Source organism: Melospiza georgiana, chromosome 6 (assembly GCF_028018845.1).
Source record: "Melospiza georgiana isolate bMelGeo1 chromosome 6, bMelGeo1.pri, whole genome shotgun sequence".
Lineage (NCBI taxonomy): Eukaryota > Metazoa > Chordata > Aves > Passeriformes > Passerellidae > Melospiza > Melospiza georgiana.
Genome location: NC_080435.1, coordinates 47,878,042 through 47,891,853, shown reverse-complemented (window position 1 = coordinate 47,891,853; position 13,812 = coordinate 47,878,042). Strand labels below are relative to the sequence as shown.

The 13,812-nt window shown below is 37.8% G+C and overlaps 1 protein-coding gene across 1 annotated transcript in view; it reads left to right on the top strand.

The window, feature by feature from the left end:
* The window catches only part of PPP4R3A (protein phosphatase 4 regulatory subunit 3A), a 42,205-nt gene extending 32,023 nt beyond the window's left edge, over positions 1 to 10,182 (top strand). Inside the window, exons 10-15 of the mRNA XM_058027315.1 lie at positions 558 to 716; positions 1,896 to 2,065; positions 3,587 to 3,729; positions 6,225 to 6,415; positions 6,901 to 7,127; positions 9,304 to 10,182. Of these exons, the coding sequence (XP_057883298.1) occupies positions 558 to 716; positions 1,896 to 2,065; positions 3,587 to 3,729; positions 6,225 to 6,415; positions 6,901 to 7,127; positions 9,304 to 9,417 (1,004 nt within the window). The 3' untranslated portion in view covers positions 9,418 to 10,182. The remainder of the gene's footprint in view (positions 1 to 557; positions 717 to 1,895; positions 2,066 to 3,586; positions 3,730 to 6,224; positions 6,416 to 6,900; positions 7,128 to 9,303) is intronic.
* The last annotated feature ends 3,630 nt before the right edge of the window (positions 10,183 to 13,812 follow it).

Here is a 13,812-nt window from a genome sequence, read left to right as displayed (position 1 = left end):
ATTTCAGAGTTGTTTCTTCAACAGACTAAGAAAGCAGAGATCAGTGATGAAGTAATTGTTCATGCTGGTTACTAGCAGCAGTTCTTACAAGTGTTAAAAGACCCCAAGGTATTTCTTGCATAGTACTTTAGTTAAAAGGCATTATAGATCACATTTTTGCTGTTAGCTTAGTCAAGGCACTGCATATGGGGAAATTGTTTATGATCTAGATTTGTGGACATTATAATGTGATTTGGTTAAATAAGCCTGACTACACCTGTTAGGGTTAAGATCTGTACTCTGAACCTTCAAACACCAATTTAAGAAAAATGTAATTGGTTCCATATTTTAAGAGTTTCCTGCCCTATCTGTATTCATAGAAAATACTCAATCCATAACAAATGTCTGTCTTAAAGACTAAACATATTCTGCAGCATGTTCCATAAAATGTCTGTGGGAAAATAAAGAAACTTGTAAGCAGTAAAAATGTTTGCTGAAGTACAGTTGGATATTTGAAGTTAGCTTCTGAAGGCAGTATTCCAGATACATTTAATTATTTTGGTTTTGTTTTATTACAGATGATTTTCAGACAGCCCAACTCTTGGCATTAATACTGGAATTGCTAACTTTCTGTGTGGAACATCATACCTATCACATAAAAAACTACATTATTAACAAAGATATCCTGCGAAGGGTGCTCGTTCTCATGGCCTCAAAGCACGCTTTCTTGGCATTGTGTAAGTTTGAAAGCTAAGGAATAAACTAGAATTTTGTGCATGTGAACTGGTACATATCTCCACTCTGCTGGAAAAAAAACTGTTCATGGATCATGACATTTTTTTACTGAATACAGAAATTCTGCCATTATAGTCTGTGTTTCTCATACTAGATTATACTTATATCAGCTACTATTAATAAATAATTTTGCATTTATAGATACATTTTTATCCTTGAAAAAGAAGGATTTTACTTCATGTCAGTGGAGAGGGGAGTTTAAGAGATGTTATGTCAGTTTTGAATATACTAAGAGAACGTTGTAAGTTTTGATGGCTTTTTAGTAGAAATTACCAGAGGTACTTAATTAGAGCTACAACTACCTGAATGCATTAAACTGCTCAGAAGTTCAGTGTGCTTCTCTTCAAGCTGCTAGTTTCTTGGTCACACTCAGCTCAGTAGTGTCAAAGCAGACTTAATTCTAGAGGCAAGTGGGAGATTTTCTCTGTGATTCTGTTGTGTGCATAGAGTTAAAAAAACAAAGCCTTCAGTTGCCTGAGCAGTACCATACAATAAGTACCTTTTACATTTTGTAGCCAAATAACCTGTACACATGGTTGCTAAGCAAAATGTGCTGCCATGTGATACTGTACTTTCTCTTTATGCATGGACATTCTCTCACTTGTGTACACTTTGGAGTTTCAGAAAGAGCTTTAAACTGGTTGTAAATCAAGCCTTTGCCTTACTATGTGTGTGAATAAAAAGTCATTTACCAATTTTAAAATGGGATCATTTATATTCTAATCTGATAGAACTAATTAAATCTAAACAGACATTTGAATAATAGGGATGATAAGCAAATTTCTGAGCTCTTTCACTGAGAAAATGTTTTACCTTTACCATAAGTAATTTAAAAAATTGAAAATAGATTTTTATGTTGGTAGTGTTATAGTTGAACAATGCTATATGAATTCTTCAGTGAACAGAGGTGTTTTCATTTGTACAGCTATGATGGAGGATTCCTTTATGATAGAACTGCTAAGTAATATTCAGCAGTGTAGTCAAGACTATTGAGAAGCAGAGAAGGACTGAATGTATTGCTGTATATGAACTGAGGCTGTAAATTGCTAAAATAATGCTGAGTAATTTCTGCAATTTTGCTTTAAAATGTAAAAACTCTTTTGACAACATGTGTGTTTCAGGTGCCCTTCGTTTCAAGAGAAAGATAATTGGGCTGAAGGATGAATTCTACAACCGTTACATAATGAAAAGTTTTTTGTTTGAACCCGTGGTCAAAGCATTTCTGAATAATGGTTCCCGTTATAATCTGATGAACTCTGCCATAATAGAGATGTTTGAATTTATCAGAGTGGTGAGTGCTAGTGTATGCTGAGGATAATTACTGCATTGTTTAGACTTGTAATTCAAGATTACTTTTCTTTTTGCTTTTGCCCTAAATTATGCTATCATAATTGGACCATAGGATGCTGTATTTATATGAACCTTGTTTTATATCACTGTTACATATTTGTACATGTTCTTTCTTACATTCAAACAGTACCATTACTTGAAGATTAAATTCACTTGATACTGTACTCACAGTACCCAGATTTGCAAAGGCAGCACTAATCAAATTTCATCATGCAGATTGGATGGGCTTGTTATGACAGGAATGTAATTAGAAACTACTGCTGCAAACCCATCAAATTTAGCTGTGCTTTATAATGTCAATTCAATGGTATATGGAATTATACAGAAGAGGTACCAATCTCTCTTGATTATTTTAATGGAGTGCTACCAAGTTCCTTCCATGGGGCATCTCTTAAATATTCATGCCAGTTTGGCTGTCTGCACAGTACTATTTCCTTGCTGTTGTTTGCATCCAGATTCTGACAAGGTGCTGTACAGGCTGTAAATGTGGTAAATGGGGCCAAGCTAGGGTGCAGACAGTTGTGGAGGAGTAAGTCACCACACACTGTCACCTCTTGAAATCTGTAGTGTTGATCACCTCTTCTTTGAGTTGGGACTCAAGGTAATTCAAGAATGAGATGACCTGATCATCATGGAAGAGTTGACTGAAAACTGGTTTTGAAGCTATGGAAAAGTCATAGGTGGTCATGACTTGTACGTGGTGTATTGGATTTGCAGGGGCAGTGCTGGGCAGTGGCTAAAGGGCTGGTTTTGTAGAAGCTGCTGGAAGCTTCCCCTGTGTTCAACAGAGCCAATGCCAGCTGGTTCCAGATGAATGTGCCACTGGCTGAGGTCAGAGCAGAGATTCCCCTGCAGCCCATGGTGATGTCCATTGTGATGGTGATGTCCATGGTGGGGCAGCTGTGTCCCTGCAGCCCACTGGAGGTCTGTGGTGGAGCAGAAATCCCCCTGCAGGCTGTGGAGGAGCCCAGGCCAGAGCAGGTGAGGCCTGCAGAAGGAGGCTCTGACCCCAGGGGCAGCCTTTGCTGTCACAGGCTCCTGGCAGGACCTGTGGCCCTGTGCAGAGAGGAGCCCACCCTGGGGCAGCTTCACTGCCAGGACTTGTGACCCACAGGGAGCCCTGGCTGCAGCAGCCTGCTCCTGAGGGACTGCATGCCACGCTCTCTATCGGCGTAAAAGTATCTCTCAGTTACAGAGGAAAGACATTGTAGGATTGGGTTTGGTACAGTTTTTATCAGGCTTTAGGTTCTGTAATGTTTTGCAGGAGATACTGCTAGAAAATTTATGTTGTTTGCTAATCAAATACTTGAGGCTCTAGATTTTTAATTACACTTATATACTCATTTTTGCATAATTCCTACAGTGCTTGCTATGGCATTTTCATTTCAGATACTGTTTATATTGTATTAAATAAATTTATTTGAGTGAAAATAAGTCACTTCATGTTTGTTTCTTCCTGTAGGAAGATATAAAATCGTTAACAGCTCATGTAATTGAAAATTACTGGAAGGCACTGGAAGATGTAGATTATGTGCAGACATTCAAAGGACTGAAGTTACGATTTGAGCAACAAAGGGAAAGACAAGATAATCCAAAACTTGACAGGTAAAATACACTAAATGCTCTTAATAGCATATTGATGCTTTAATTCTCTTATCAGACTACTGGTTGGTTGTTCTCTTGTTCTGGGAAATACAGATAATTTAGACTCCTGCTTGCATCTCAAGCCTTGCTGAATTTACTTGGTTAAAAGTGATTTTCAAATGTGTTTCTATAGACTTTTCAGCAAACACTAGTTGCTGGACCCCCAGTTATAATGCTTATTTATCATATCTTAAACTTATCTGCAGTACTTTAATGAGGCTGGAAGCCTACCAAGTATCTCTACCAAGTTGATTTGTCTAAATAACAGATTTCCACTGCTAATTTGAAAGACTGTTAATTGTGAATTACCATTCTGTGGATTTTTCCTTCAAAAATTTCCACATCAGATTTCCCTTCATTCTAGTTGTGGGAGTAGATATTTAGATAAGCTTTATCAAAATGCCTGAGGAATAGAACATAGAAAGAAATTTTCAGAGAATGGTTTTTTGTCCCTGTTAGATCTGCTGATGGAGTAAAAAGCAATCTGATGCAAAGCTTGAATCACTCTTTCTGTTTGCCAGAGCGAAAGTTCCCTTCCTTAGTACACAGTTGCTCAAGTTTAAAAGGTTGAGATGTATAAAAATAGGAAGTTTAGGCCTTTTTGCTCCATTTATTTTGCTTTATGTCTAGTTTCATTAAAACAAAATGACTGCTTGTGTGAACAGATGAGTTACTCATAAGAATTTTAGCAAGATCTGTTCTTGTTTTCCTGTCTTGAATTAGTTTGAAAACACATGAAAATTAATTCTGATTAGTCCTAGTAGGATATCTTGACATTTCAGACTTATTTCCTGCCACAAGATTTCTTAATACTTAAATTTGAGAGTTGTGCAATTAAAATGAGATTATAAGTGTAGATTTATTTTAAAACACTGAAACACTTTCAAGAGCATGTGCAGGATCTGCAGTTTGAGTACTAAGGTGTAAAAAGTGAGATGTTATTATTTTGGCTTATGTCAGCTAAGCATATCACTTAAGCAGCTGTGAAATCCAAGGCTGTGATCCTTGCTTACATTAATTCATGTGTGGGAAAGAGCAGCCAGCTGCTTTCTTCAGTAATTTCCATCCACTATAGCAAGTGAAGTTGTAGTTTTTTTCTTGGCTTAAGTTGAGCTAAGTGGTTGTGCTGCATGAGGTTATCCAACAGCAAACAGAGCTTCAGGAGGTCTTTAGCTCAACCTTCTTCCTACATCCAATGTTGTGGCTGCACAAGTCCTGTCACGGTGCATGTAATTTTTAAAGTGAAAACCCAGAAATAATAAAACGTACAAATAACAAGAATCTATTTACATATTTTAGCAAAGAATAGTTCAGTAAGGAAGGAGCCCAGTATGTTGTGGACACAGGCCATAAAAGTATTCATGAGAGTTCCACTTAAGCCATAGTTTTGTGCTCTTAGCAGAACTTGAGTTTAAATAAAATGTAAAATGATGTAGTATGTATAGATGTATGATAATGCTGGCAAGCAACTTACTTACACCTAGATTTATTATTAAAAGTGCATTTAGCACTTTTTCTCAATAGCTTGTAATGTTTTGATTTTTCCCTTCTGGCTTTTTCCTGCACTCAGTAATGCAGATGTCTAGGTTGTATTATTAATATTTCGATCCCAGTAACCAAAACCACTAGAGACACTTTCTGAAAAACATGAAATTTCATCCAGTAAACTGTGAAGTGCTTCATCAAGAGTTTCATGCTGCTGTTGGAAACTGACTATTAAAATCAACATCTAGCAATGAAAATGTTTTCAATGTCTCTTCCACCTCTCCTCCCCATTTTTCAAGGGCCACATCCCTGTCCCTCTGCTCCAAGACCATAATACTGCTGTGAGAAAAGAGAAAAGGAAGGTAGAGCTGAGATAAACCAACATTGATAATAGATCAAACAGGGAGAGAGAGGTAGCAGTTCATATCCAAGGCTCTGAAAAATGAATACTGATAAGTGACCAAAAGTTGTAACAAGTGGATGTGGCAGAGAGAGAACTTTCTCTTCAATGTATCTACTTAAAATTGGAGTCATATTTAACTTCTTGGACCCTGAATACTAACAGGTTACAAAGTATTTTCAGAGAATATGTGTACGTTTCTAAGCTCTTTGTTTCACAACTTTTTATTTACCAGTGCAAACTGGTGAACCAAGCTTGAATGTAACCCTTCAGTGAGATTTATTAAAATTACTTTTTATAGTGCTGTTTATATGCTACAGAATTTTGTACTGATCGAGTTGTCTGCATGTGCTGTTAGCAGAGTTGTGCTTTATTTGATTCTTTATACAGAGAACTTTTTAATGAAATTTTGTTGAAAATACAAAGGTTCACAATAGGGAATGATTTGCTGCTGTTTTTATTGCTCTGCAATGTATGGATCTGTAAGCTGTCACTGAGTGTCAAGTAGAAGTTTTATTTTTAATATAAGTTGGTTTTTGAATCTAAGCTTTTCAAACCTCCTGTTCTGCAGCATGCGCTCGATTTTGAGAAACCACAGGTACAGAAGGGATGCGAGAACCCTGGAGGATGAGGAGGAAATGTGGTTTAATACTGATGAGGATGATATGGAAGATGGAGAGGCAGTGGTGCCCCCTTCTGACAAGCCTAAAAATGATGAGGACATTATGGACCCTATCAGCAAATTCATGGAAAGAAAAAAATGTAAGTGGTGAGAAGATGAATGCCTTAACTTGCATTATTCAGTCTTGCTGCAGTGAAGGATTTGCATGTATTTATTTTGAAATTGCAACATCAATTTGTTAGACCACATATTAAAAAAGTTTTGTTGTCTTTAGAAGCAGAATGATAGAAAATGTGTTGTAGAGTTCTTAAAGCGTTTGAATTAAAATCTTATCTGATAGTCAAGCTTTTCATTGTTTTATTTGGGTTATAATTAAATATTATGTGTTAACTCAAAATTTTCTATATAAATGATCAGGTGATACCGTTGGTAGAACAAAAGTGTTCATTCCTGGCCAGTGACAACCACTGGTAGGTGAGACAGTAGTGAGGAAAAAGTCTGTGATGACTCACTTAACTGAGTTATACATAAAATGTTAAGCCTTTTCCCAGATAGCGATTTGTAATTAAATGTTTCACTCAATAATATTCCTTTATTTTTTGCCTTTTTTTTTTTTTCTTTCCAGTGAAAGAGAGTGAAGAAAAGGAAGTTCTTCTGAAAACTAACCTTTCAGGTCGCCAGAGCCCGAGTTTCAAGCTTTCTTTTTCCAGTGGTACAAAATCTAACCTTACCAGCCAGTCATCTGCAAGTAATCTGCCTGGATCTCCTGGGTCCCCTGGCTCTCCAGGGTCCCCTGGCTCACCTGGATCAGTTTCTAAAAGCACATCTCAGATGGCAGCTATTACAACTAAGGTAATTTTGAGTGGCTGTAGGTTTGGCTTTATTGTTACAGCGTAGGAGTTTGCTTTTGCATCTCTCTGAACTTCATGTGAGTCCCAACAAGTTAAGCAGTAATGGACTGTCTGGTTTGTGTGTACTTCTTGTCTGACGTTCATAATTTTTAATGAGATCTGCTGTATATGAAAGAAATAAAAGCTCTTTTAATGCCCAGACTGATCAAGTAGGAAGCATGCCATTAGTTGCTCTTAGCAGTGATATTTACAGTCAAATACAGACAACTCTGTACTCATGTTAAATTGCACAGGGGTATTTGACAGGTAAAAATACATATTTTGGAAACATGGCCAAATTGTGGTAGATACCACAATGCCCTGCACATCCACTGAGGATTTCTACTATCACCATTTTAATATTGTTCAGAATTCTATAACCGACCTATGTGGAAGAAATAAATTGCATTGGATGATGATTGCTGTAAGCCAGAACAATTTTTAGTACCTGAGTGTGACATTTTTACCTTTGAACTAACTTTTGATTTGGAACATTCTGAAGTAGAAGAAGACTGCTTTAAAAGAGCATTGTAACTTGCAGAATATTCAAAACTAGCATTTTAGAATGCATTTGAGGACACTGTTGGATTTTATCAGATTTTTGAATAAAAATATTCAAACTGAGTCAGGAGAGTGACTGCTATTTTCTCAGCACAGGGGGACAGATAAGGTAATGTTGATACAGTGCAGTTCAGATAATGAGAATTTATTTTCATAACAAGTGGTGTATCCATTTCTAAAAGATGAGGTATGTATTCCAGTTGTCAGAGAGTCTTGGAATAACACTGATAATAACAGTCTTGGAATAGCAGCTTGTTTTGTAATGCTACCATACTGCTTGTTCACCTAACTTCTAGTGAAGATAAATGGGGGTTCAGGGTTTGAGGGATTTTTTTCTACTCCACATGACTCAAGAGTTTGCATTTGGATTGCATTCCCTTGAAAACACCTGGATCAGAAGTGTTTGGCTGATGGAAGAACCTAAGGACACTTCCTCTAAATCCTTCTGTGGAGGAAACTCCTTGCATAACCCAAGAGTTCAAGTGCTTTTTAAAAGGGATGGAATTGGCTTGCAAATCCATTCAGTCTATTAGAGGCTTTTCTCTCCCAGACAGTGTAATTCCTTGAGTCTGAAATGGAGTCTTAACATATGGAATATATTGGATACAGTATTGACTGCACAAATTCAAGTAGTGGTGACAAAAGAAAAATGTTCAGGTTACAAAAAGGAACATGCAGTGGACTGAAAAACACTCTTGGATTCAGGCAGAAGGTATCTTACCTTCTTTCAGAGTAAAACATGCCAGTCACAAACTAGAAACAGTGTTGAAATTGGGTTTTTCATTACTTACCTGATGTTATGTGTATGTGACTGTACAGAATATGTGTAATTGTTTTTCAAGTTATTTTTTGGTATACAGTTGACTGAAATGTTCTGGTTTGAGTGTCCATTATTAGGCACCTGAATAAGTAATAGGACCTTTGAGTAAAGTATTTGATGCTTCAGAAATTGCAACATAGCATAGTTAGGGCAAGTTTTAGAAGTTCATCCTGCTTCTTCAGGGGTACAGAGCTGCCTAATCTTAAATTTGTAGGTTTTTGCAATACAAGAGAGTTTTTAGTGATATTAGATACATTTTCATTTTCAGCTGACAAGTTATTTAAACTACGTAACCTGTACACATCATTCAATTATGTTATTCAAAAAAATTCTTCATCACTACACACTTCAACTTTTGCCAAGACAGACTGTGTTCTTAAAGTATCATAATTCAAAAATTTAAGTTGAAGATATTCTGCATTTGTTTTTGAAGTGCTTCCAGATTGCTCAATACAGTCAGCTGTGCTCAGTAAAAATAAACTGCCTTTACACCTGGAGCTGCAGTGACACTTAGCAAAATCATGTTGACTTTTGGTTTTGCTTAAATTTCAGGTGGCAGTATTTCCAGTTGGATAGGTGAAACTCCATTTTGGATTTATTCATTTTAACATTTCTCAGTTAATGTCATTGTCATTCATACTGAAGGATTTCTTTTTGTTCTGCATGATTTTATTCAAAGCCTTCTGAACCAGTGTACTTAGGGAAATATTTTATACAAACATTCTCTTAATTATAATAATTTGGTCTGTCTTTGTAGGGAGGCCTCGTTGGGCTTGTAGATTATCCTGATGATGATGAAGAGGATGATGAAGATGAAGATAAAGAGGAAACTTTACCTTTGTCAAAGAAAGCAAAGCTTGAGTCATCATAATGGCAACTGCTGAAGAGTATTACCAGTTGGGGAAGGATTTTTTTCCAAAAACAAAACAAACCCACAGCAAAGCAGCAATCTTTTGTGAATTACTGTGTATGACACAGATCAACCTATACAAATGGATTTCTGCCAATCAAGTGCCAATTCAAAGGAGCAGAAGAAGGAGAAATACTTCATTTAGGGGAAAGACTTATGCCTTTGAGCTCTCCAGCTTGGACCACATGTTGCCCTTTTCTCAGGGAAGGAAATGGAAAACAAAACAAAACAAAAAAAAAAGAAAAAAAAAAAAAGAAAAAAAGCCAACAGGGCAGGAGTTTTGTTAGTGGAACTCTGGATTGGCTGGTCAGTTGCTACAATCAGAATATGCTTTCTTGGACCACGTATGAGACTTCTGAAGAAAAGGCAGGTTTTGCCATAATTCTTCACTAGTTAAGAATGCCAGCAGTTTCTTTGTACAAAGAGACCTGCCTTTGAAATCGTACATTCTGAACATTTTACTCGAGCTACAACAGGTTTTAAAAACCTCTGCGGGGGAGGGCCGAATATAAAGTTTCCTCTTTTTTTTTAAATCTGTTCCCTTTGCCCTTTAAACTGCAGAAATTTTTTTTGAGGTGGGGGATTTGTTTGTCCCTTCTTGATTAAAGATTGAGTGGAATTCTAGATGTGGTCACTTTTGTGTCATAATTTTTTTTGCCCCCCTGAGTGTATGCTTAGTTGTTGAGTATATATTTGGGACCATTAAAATTTTTTGATGTAATATAATCTCACTGTTGTGCTGGTACCTGTTTCACACTGTGTAATTTTGTTCTGCATCACAGTTCTTAATATGTTGAGGATTTTATAGAAGATGGTAACGTTTTTTTGGAGAAAAAAATCTTGCAACAATGTGCATAAAAGCAATACTATTTTGTGACTAAATATTTTATATTAAAATTTACAGCAGTACCTGTTGAGAGAAAAATCAGGGAAATAGGATGAAATAAAAAAAACTGAATCTATAGATAGGAAATTAGTATTCCAAAGAGACTGAAATTTCATAATGCAGAACAGTGATGGTAACTAACTCACCATAATGCAAGATGGATGAATTAGGAATATCAATATACTGACCCATTTGACTTAGAAAAATAAAAAATAAATAATTAAAGCTGAAGGAAAACAGCATTAGTGGTATTTTAAAAAAATCTCTTGATTCCCTTTTGAATACCAGTTTTCATGAATAAAAGATGGTTGTAGAATAAACTCTTTACAAGGACACCATCTTTTGAAATTTATTCTAATACTCAATTGAAAAACAGCAATTAACTTGGTCTGAATCAATGACCACCTTTTTTCCCCTTTTCCCAAAAGTCTAAGTAATACTAATTTGAAATCAGGCATTATATCCTGCTTCCTACAGAAGATGGCTTTGCACATCAGTGCTTCCTGTGAAGGGTTGCTTATTCAGTTCCTTTCTTACATCTGTTTTCAAGAGCCAATTTCCTTTTGAGCATTCAAAGCACCAGGTTGCAACAATCTTGATGTTTAATGCATAAATGTATCAATACCAATAGAAATAAGAGAAATAAGAACCTGAGGCAGGATCACAGGTGATCACACCCAAGGGTAGATGAGCACTTTGTTTCTGAACATTGTAGATGGCTTGGCAGGTTCTGTGCCAACCACAAAGGGCAAAGCTTCAGTGGTTGTGCTTTATGAGTACATACCAGCCCGTTTGGATTTAAATAGAAGTGTGCATCAGGGAAAAATCACTAGCCATCTTTTCCTCAAAGAGTTCGTTTGTGGTCACTTTCTGAGGTTGTGTTTTTATAATGTATTTGAAATGTTTGTGACAGGGCAATTCTCAGCAGTTTTACAGAGGTCAGGAGTTATGCACATGGTCACTACAGGATTAGACACAATTTGCTGCTGCAGGCTGAGTCCCCATGCAGTTGCAACAAACTGTCTGAAACTTGATTTTTGCAGCTTTGGTGTCAGAGCAGACATTGTGACAAGGAAAGCTGCAATTTTGCAGGTTTTCTTAATTAGAATCTAAATCCAGCTCAAGATATCAAGATTTTCTTGAGCATAAAGCTCTCAAAATTCATCCATACAGTCATCTGCAAGTCTTGCAGGATCTATCTCAGGAAGCCATTCTTCTGAGTTGGTCAAAAGAACACTTTTGTTAAAGATTTTTTACTGTTCCTTCAGCAATCAAGTGCTTGAATCTTGTGATGTTTGATGCTGCAGTCTTCCAGACTTTCAGATACTTTCATAATACTTGTAGGAATCTTGGATTTTGAAACATTACATTTAACAGAAGAAGTATTATGCTGAAGTTACTAGGCTTGGTCAAAATAATAATGAAATCAGGAACTTTTTGAAGTTTTTACATCTTCATATTTTTATGAAGCTCTAAAAGGCTGGTAAAACATTTTAATGCTGTCTGACTTGTGGTTGGATGGTTAGTTGTCTTCCCAGTTACCTAACGCTCATAGCCTGACAGGACGTGTCTGCACAGATATAATATATTCATGGAAGTTGGAAGTAGATGAGTGGTGGGTATACTCTTGCACAGTGATGTTCACTTTTGTATTCATGGAAACCTTGAAATGTATTTTAGGGGAAAAAACTGGGATTGTGAGAAGTGATGGATTTTCTTTTTTTAAGAGTGAGTTTGAGTTTATAGGTGGAAGAAATGATGTTTGGAAACAGTATCTGTTCTAGATCTTTCTTTGGGCTGATTTTTAAAACCATTTGTCCTTAATCCCAGGAGACCTGCATGTATATTGTACTAAGCATGGCTCAGTCATGTTAATTGCATTTTAACTGTGCCCTGAAGTATGTTTTACAGGGCAAATCCTTCAGTATTTACAGGCAAGAGCCAAGGTGTTTGAATCATCCATACAGGTCCCTCTGTTCCTTAAGTGGCTGAAAGACTTGATGCTGATTCCTTGGATGAACTTCCAAGCTTTGAGCCTAGACTTACTGGGAATATTGCCTGGTCCCTCAAAGAACCCACCCACTAATGAAAGAAATTCACATGATCTGGAATATTTTCAGATTTTCTTCTAATGTGTGCAGAGTGTGGCTGCATTCAGGTTAACAGTGCACATCAGCACAAAAGAGATCTCCTGTATCTTGAAGGTGAAAGGATCTAAAACCTGGTGTATCTAAACAGTGACTTGTTCCTAGAATGTGCTGTCTGTAATGTGCCTGCTTGGCAACAAAGATCAGGGCATTCACTCATCCATCTCTCATAGCCCACCCAGGTGAGGCATCATGGAATTAAATGCCAAGTAGGCCCAGTCCTTTTAATGTGCTGAGGATGGAACTGTTCAGATTGGGTTTGCCTGTGGTTTTGCATTCCTGCAGAGAGGGTTAATTGGAACAGTGGTGGGGCTCTGTTCTCATGCTGCTGCTGTGGTGCTGTTAGCAGGCAGCTGCCTTTGCAGCCCTGCACAGTGAAGTTGGTTGCCTTGCTAAATGATGTTTGCTGGCATCTGTGGAGTGGCCACCCAAGTTCAGCCTTACCCCTCTCAACTGTTCCACAGCTGCAGAGACATCCTGGAGCAGTGCTGTGGATGCCAGAGCAACCCTGCAGCTCCCCTGCCAGAGCAGCACTGCAGTTCCCCTGCAAAGCAGCCCTGCAGCTCCCCTGCAAAGCAGCACTGCAGTTCAGCTCCCCTGCCAGAGCAGCCCTGCAGCTCCCCTGCCAGAGCAGCCCTGCAGTTCAGTTCCTCTCCCAGAGCAGCACTGCAGTTCAGCTCCCCTGCCAGAGCAGCCCTGCAGTTCAGTTCCTCTCCCAGAGCAGCCCTGCAGTTCAGCTCCCCTGCCAGAGCAGCAGTGCAGTTCCCCTGCCTTGAGAACATCATCTCCCATTGCAGGTAAGTTGTGAAAGCAGGAGATGAGATGGGTCACCCACAGCCTACGCGTAAAACCGAGCATGCATTCAAAGAAGAGAAGTTGTCCATGTGCATGTTCTCCACCACTCTGTCTTTTTGGAGTCCAGAAGAAATGAAAGAATATACAGCTCATAGTTCAGTTCAGAAAGGAGCATGTGGGCATGCTGCAGATAAAGGAAAACCTCCTGTGGGAGGGCCTGTAATGCCCACCTTCAGTCAGATACATAATTGAATGTCTTAATATATGTGAGGGAGACATAACTTACTGTATTTTAGGTTTGTCTTGTACAGAGCCAGGAGCTGGATTCAACTCTTGTGGGTCCCTTCCAACCTGTGATATTCTGTGGTTCTGTTCCAGGTTTCTCTCATGATTTCCATCAGTGCCTGGCTACTTGATGAGCTGGTAGATTTGATTTGATTTGATATTACTCTAGTTGCAACCACATTCACTGGAGTATGAATCTTGTGAGGGTTTAATATAAATTAATAAAAAAATTGAAAGCTGAAA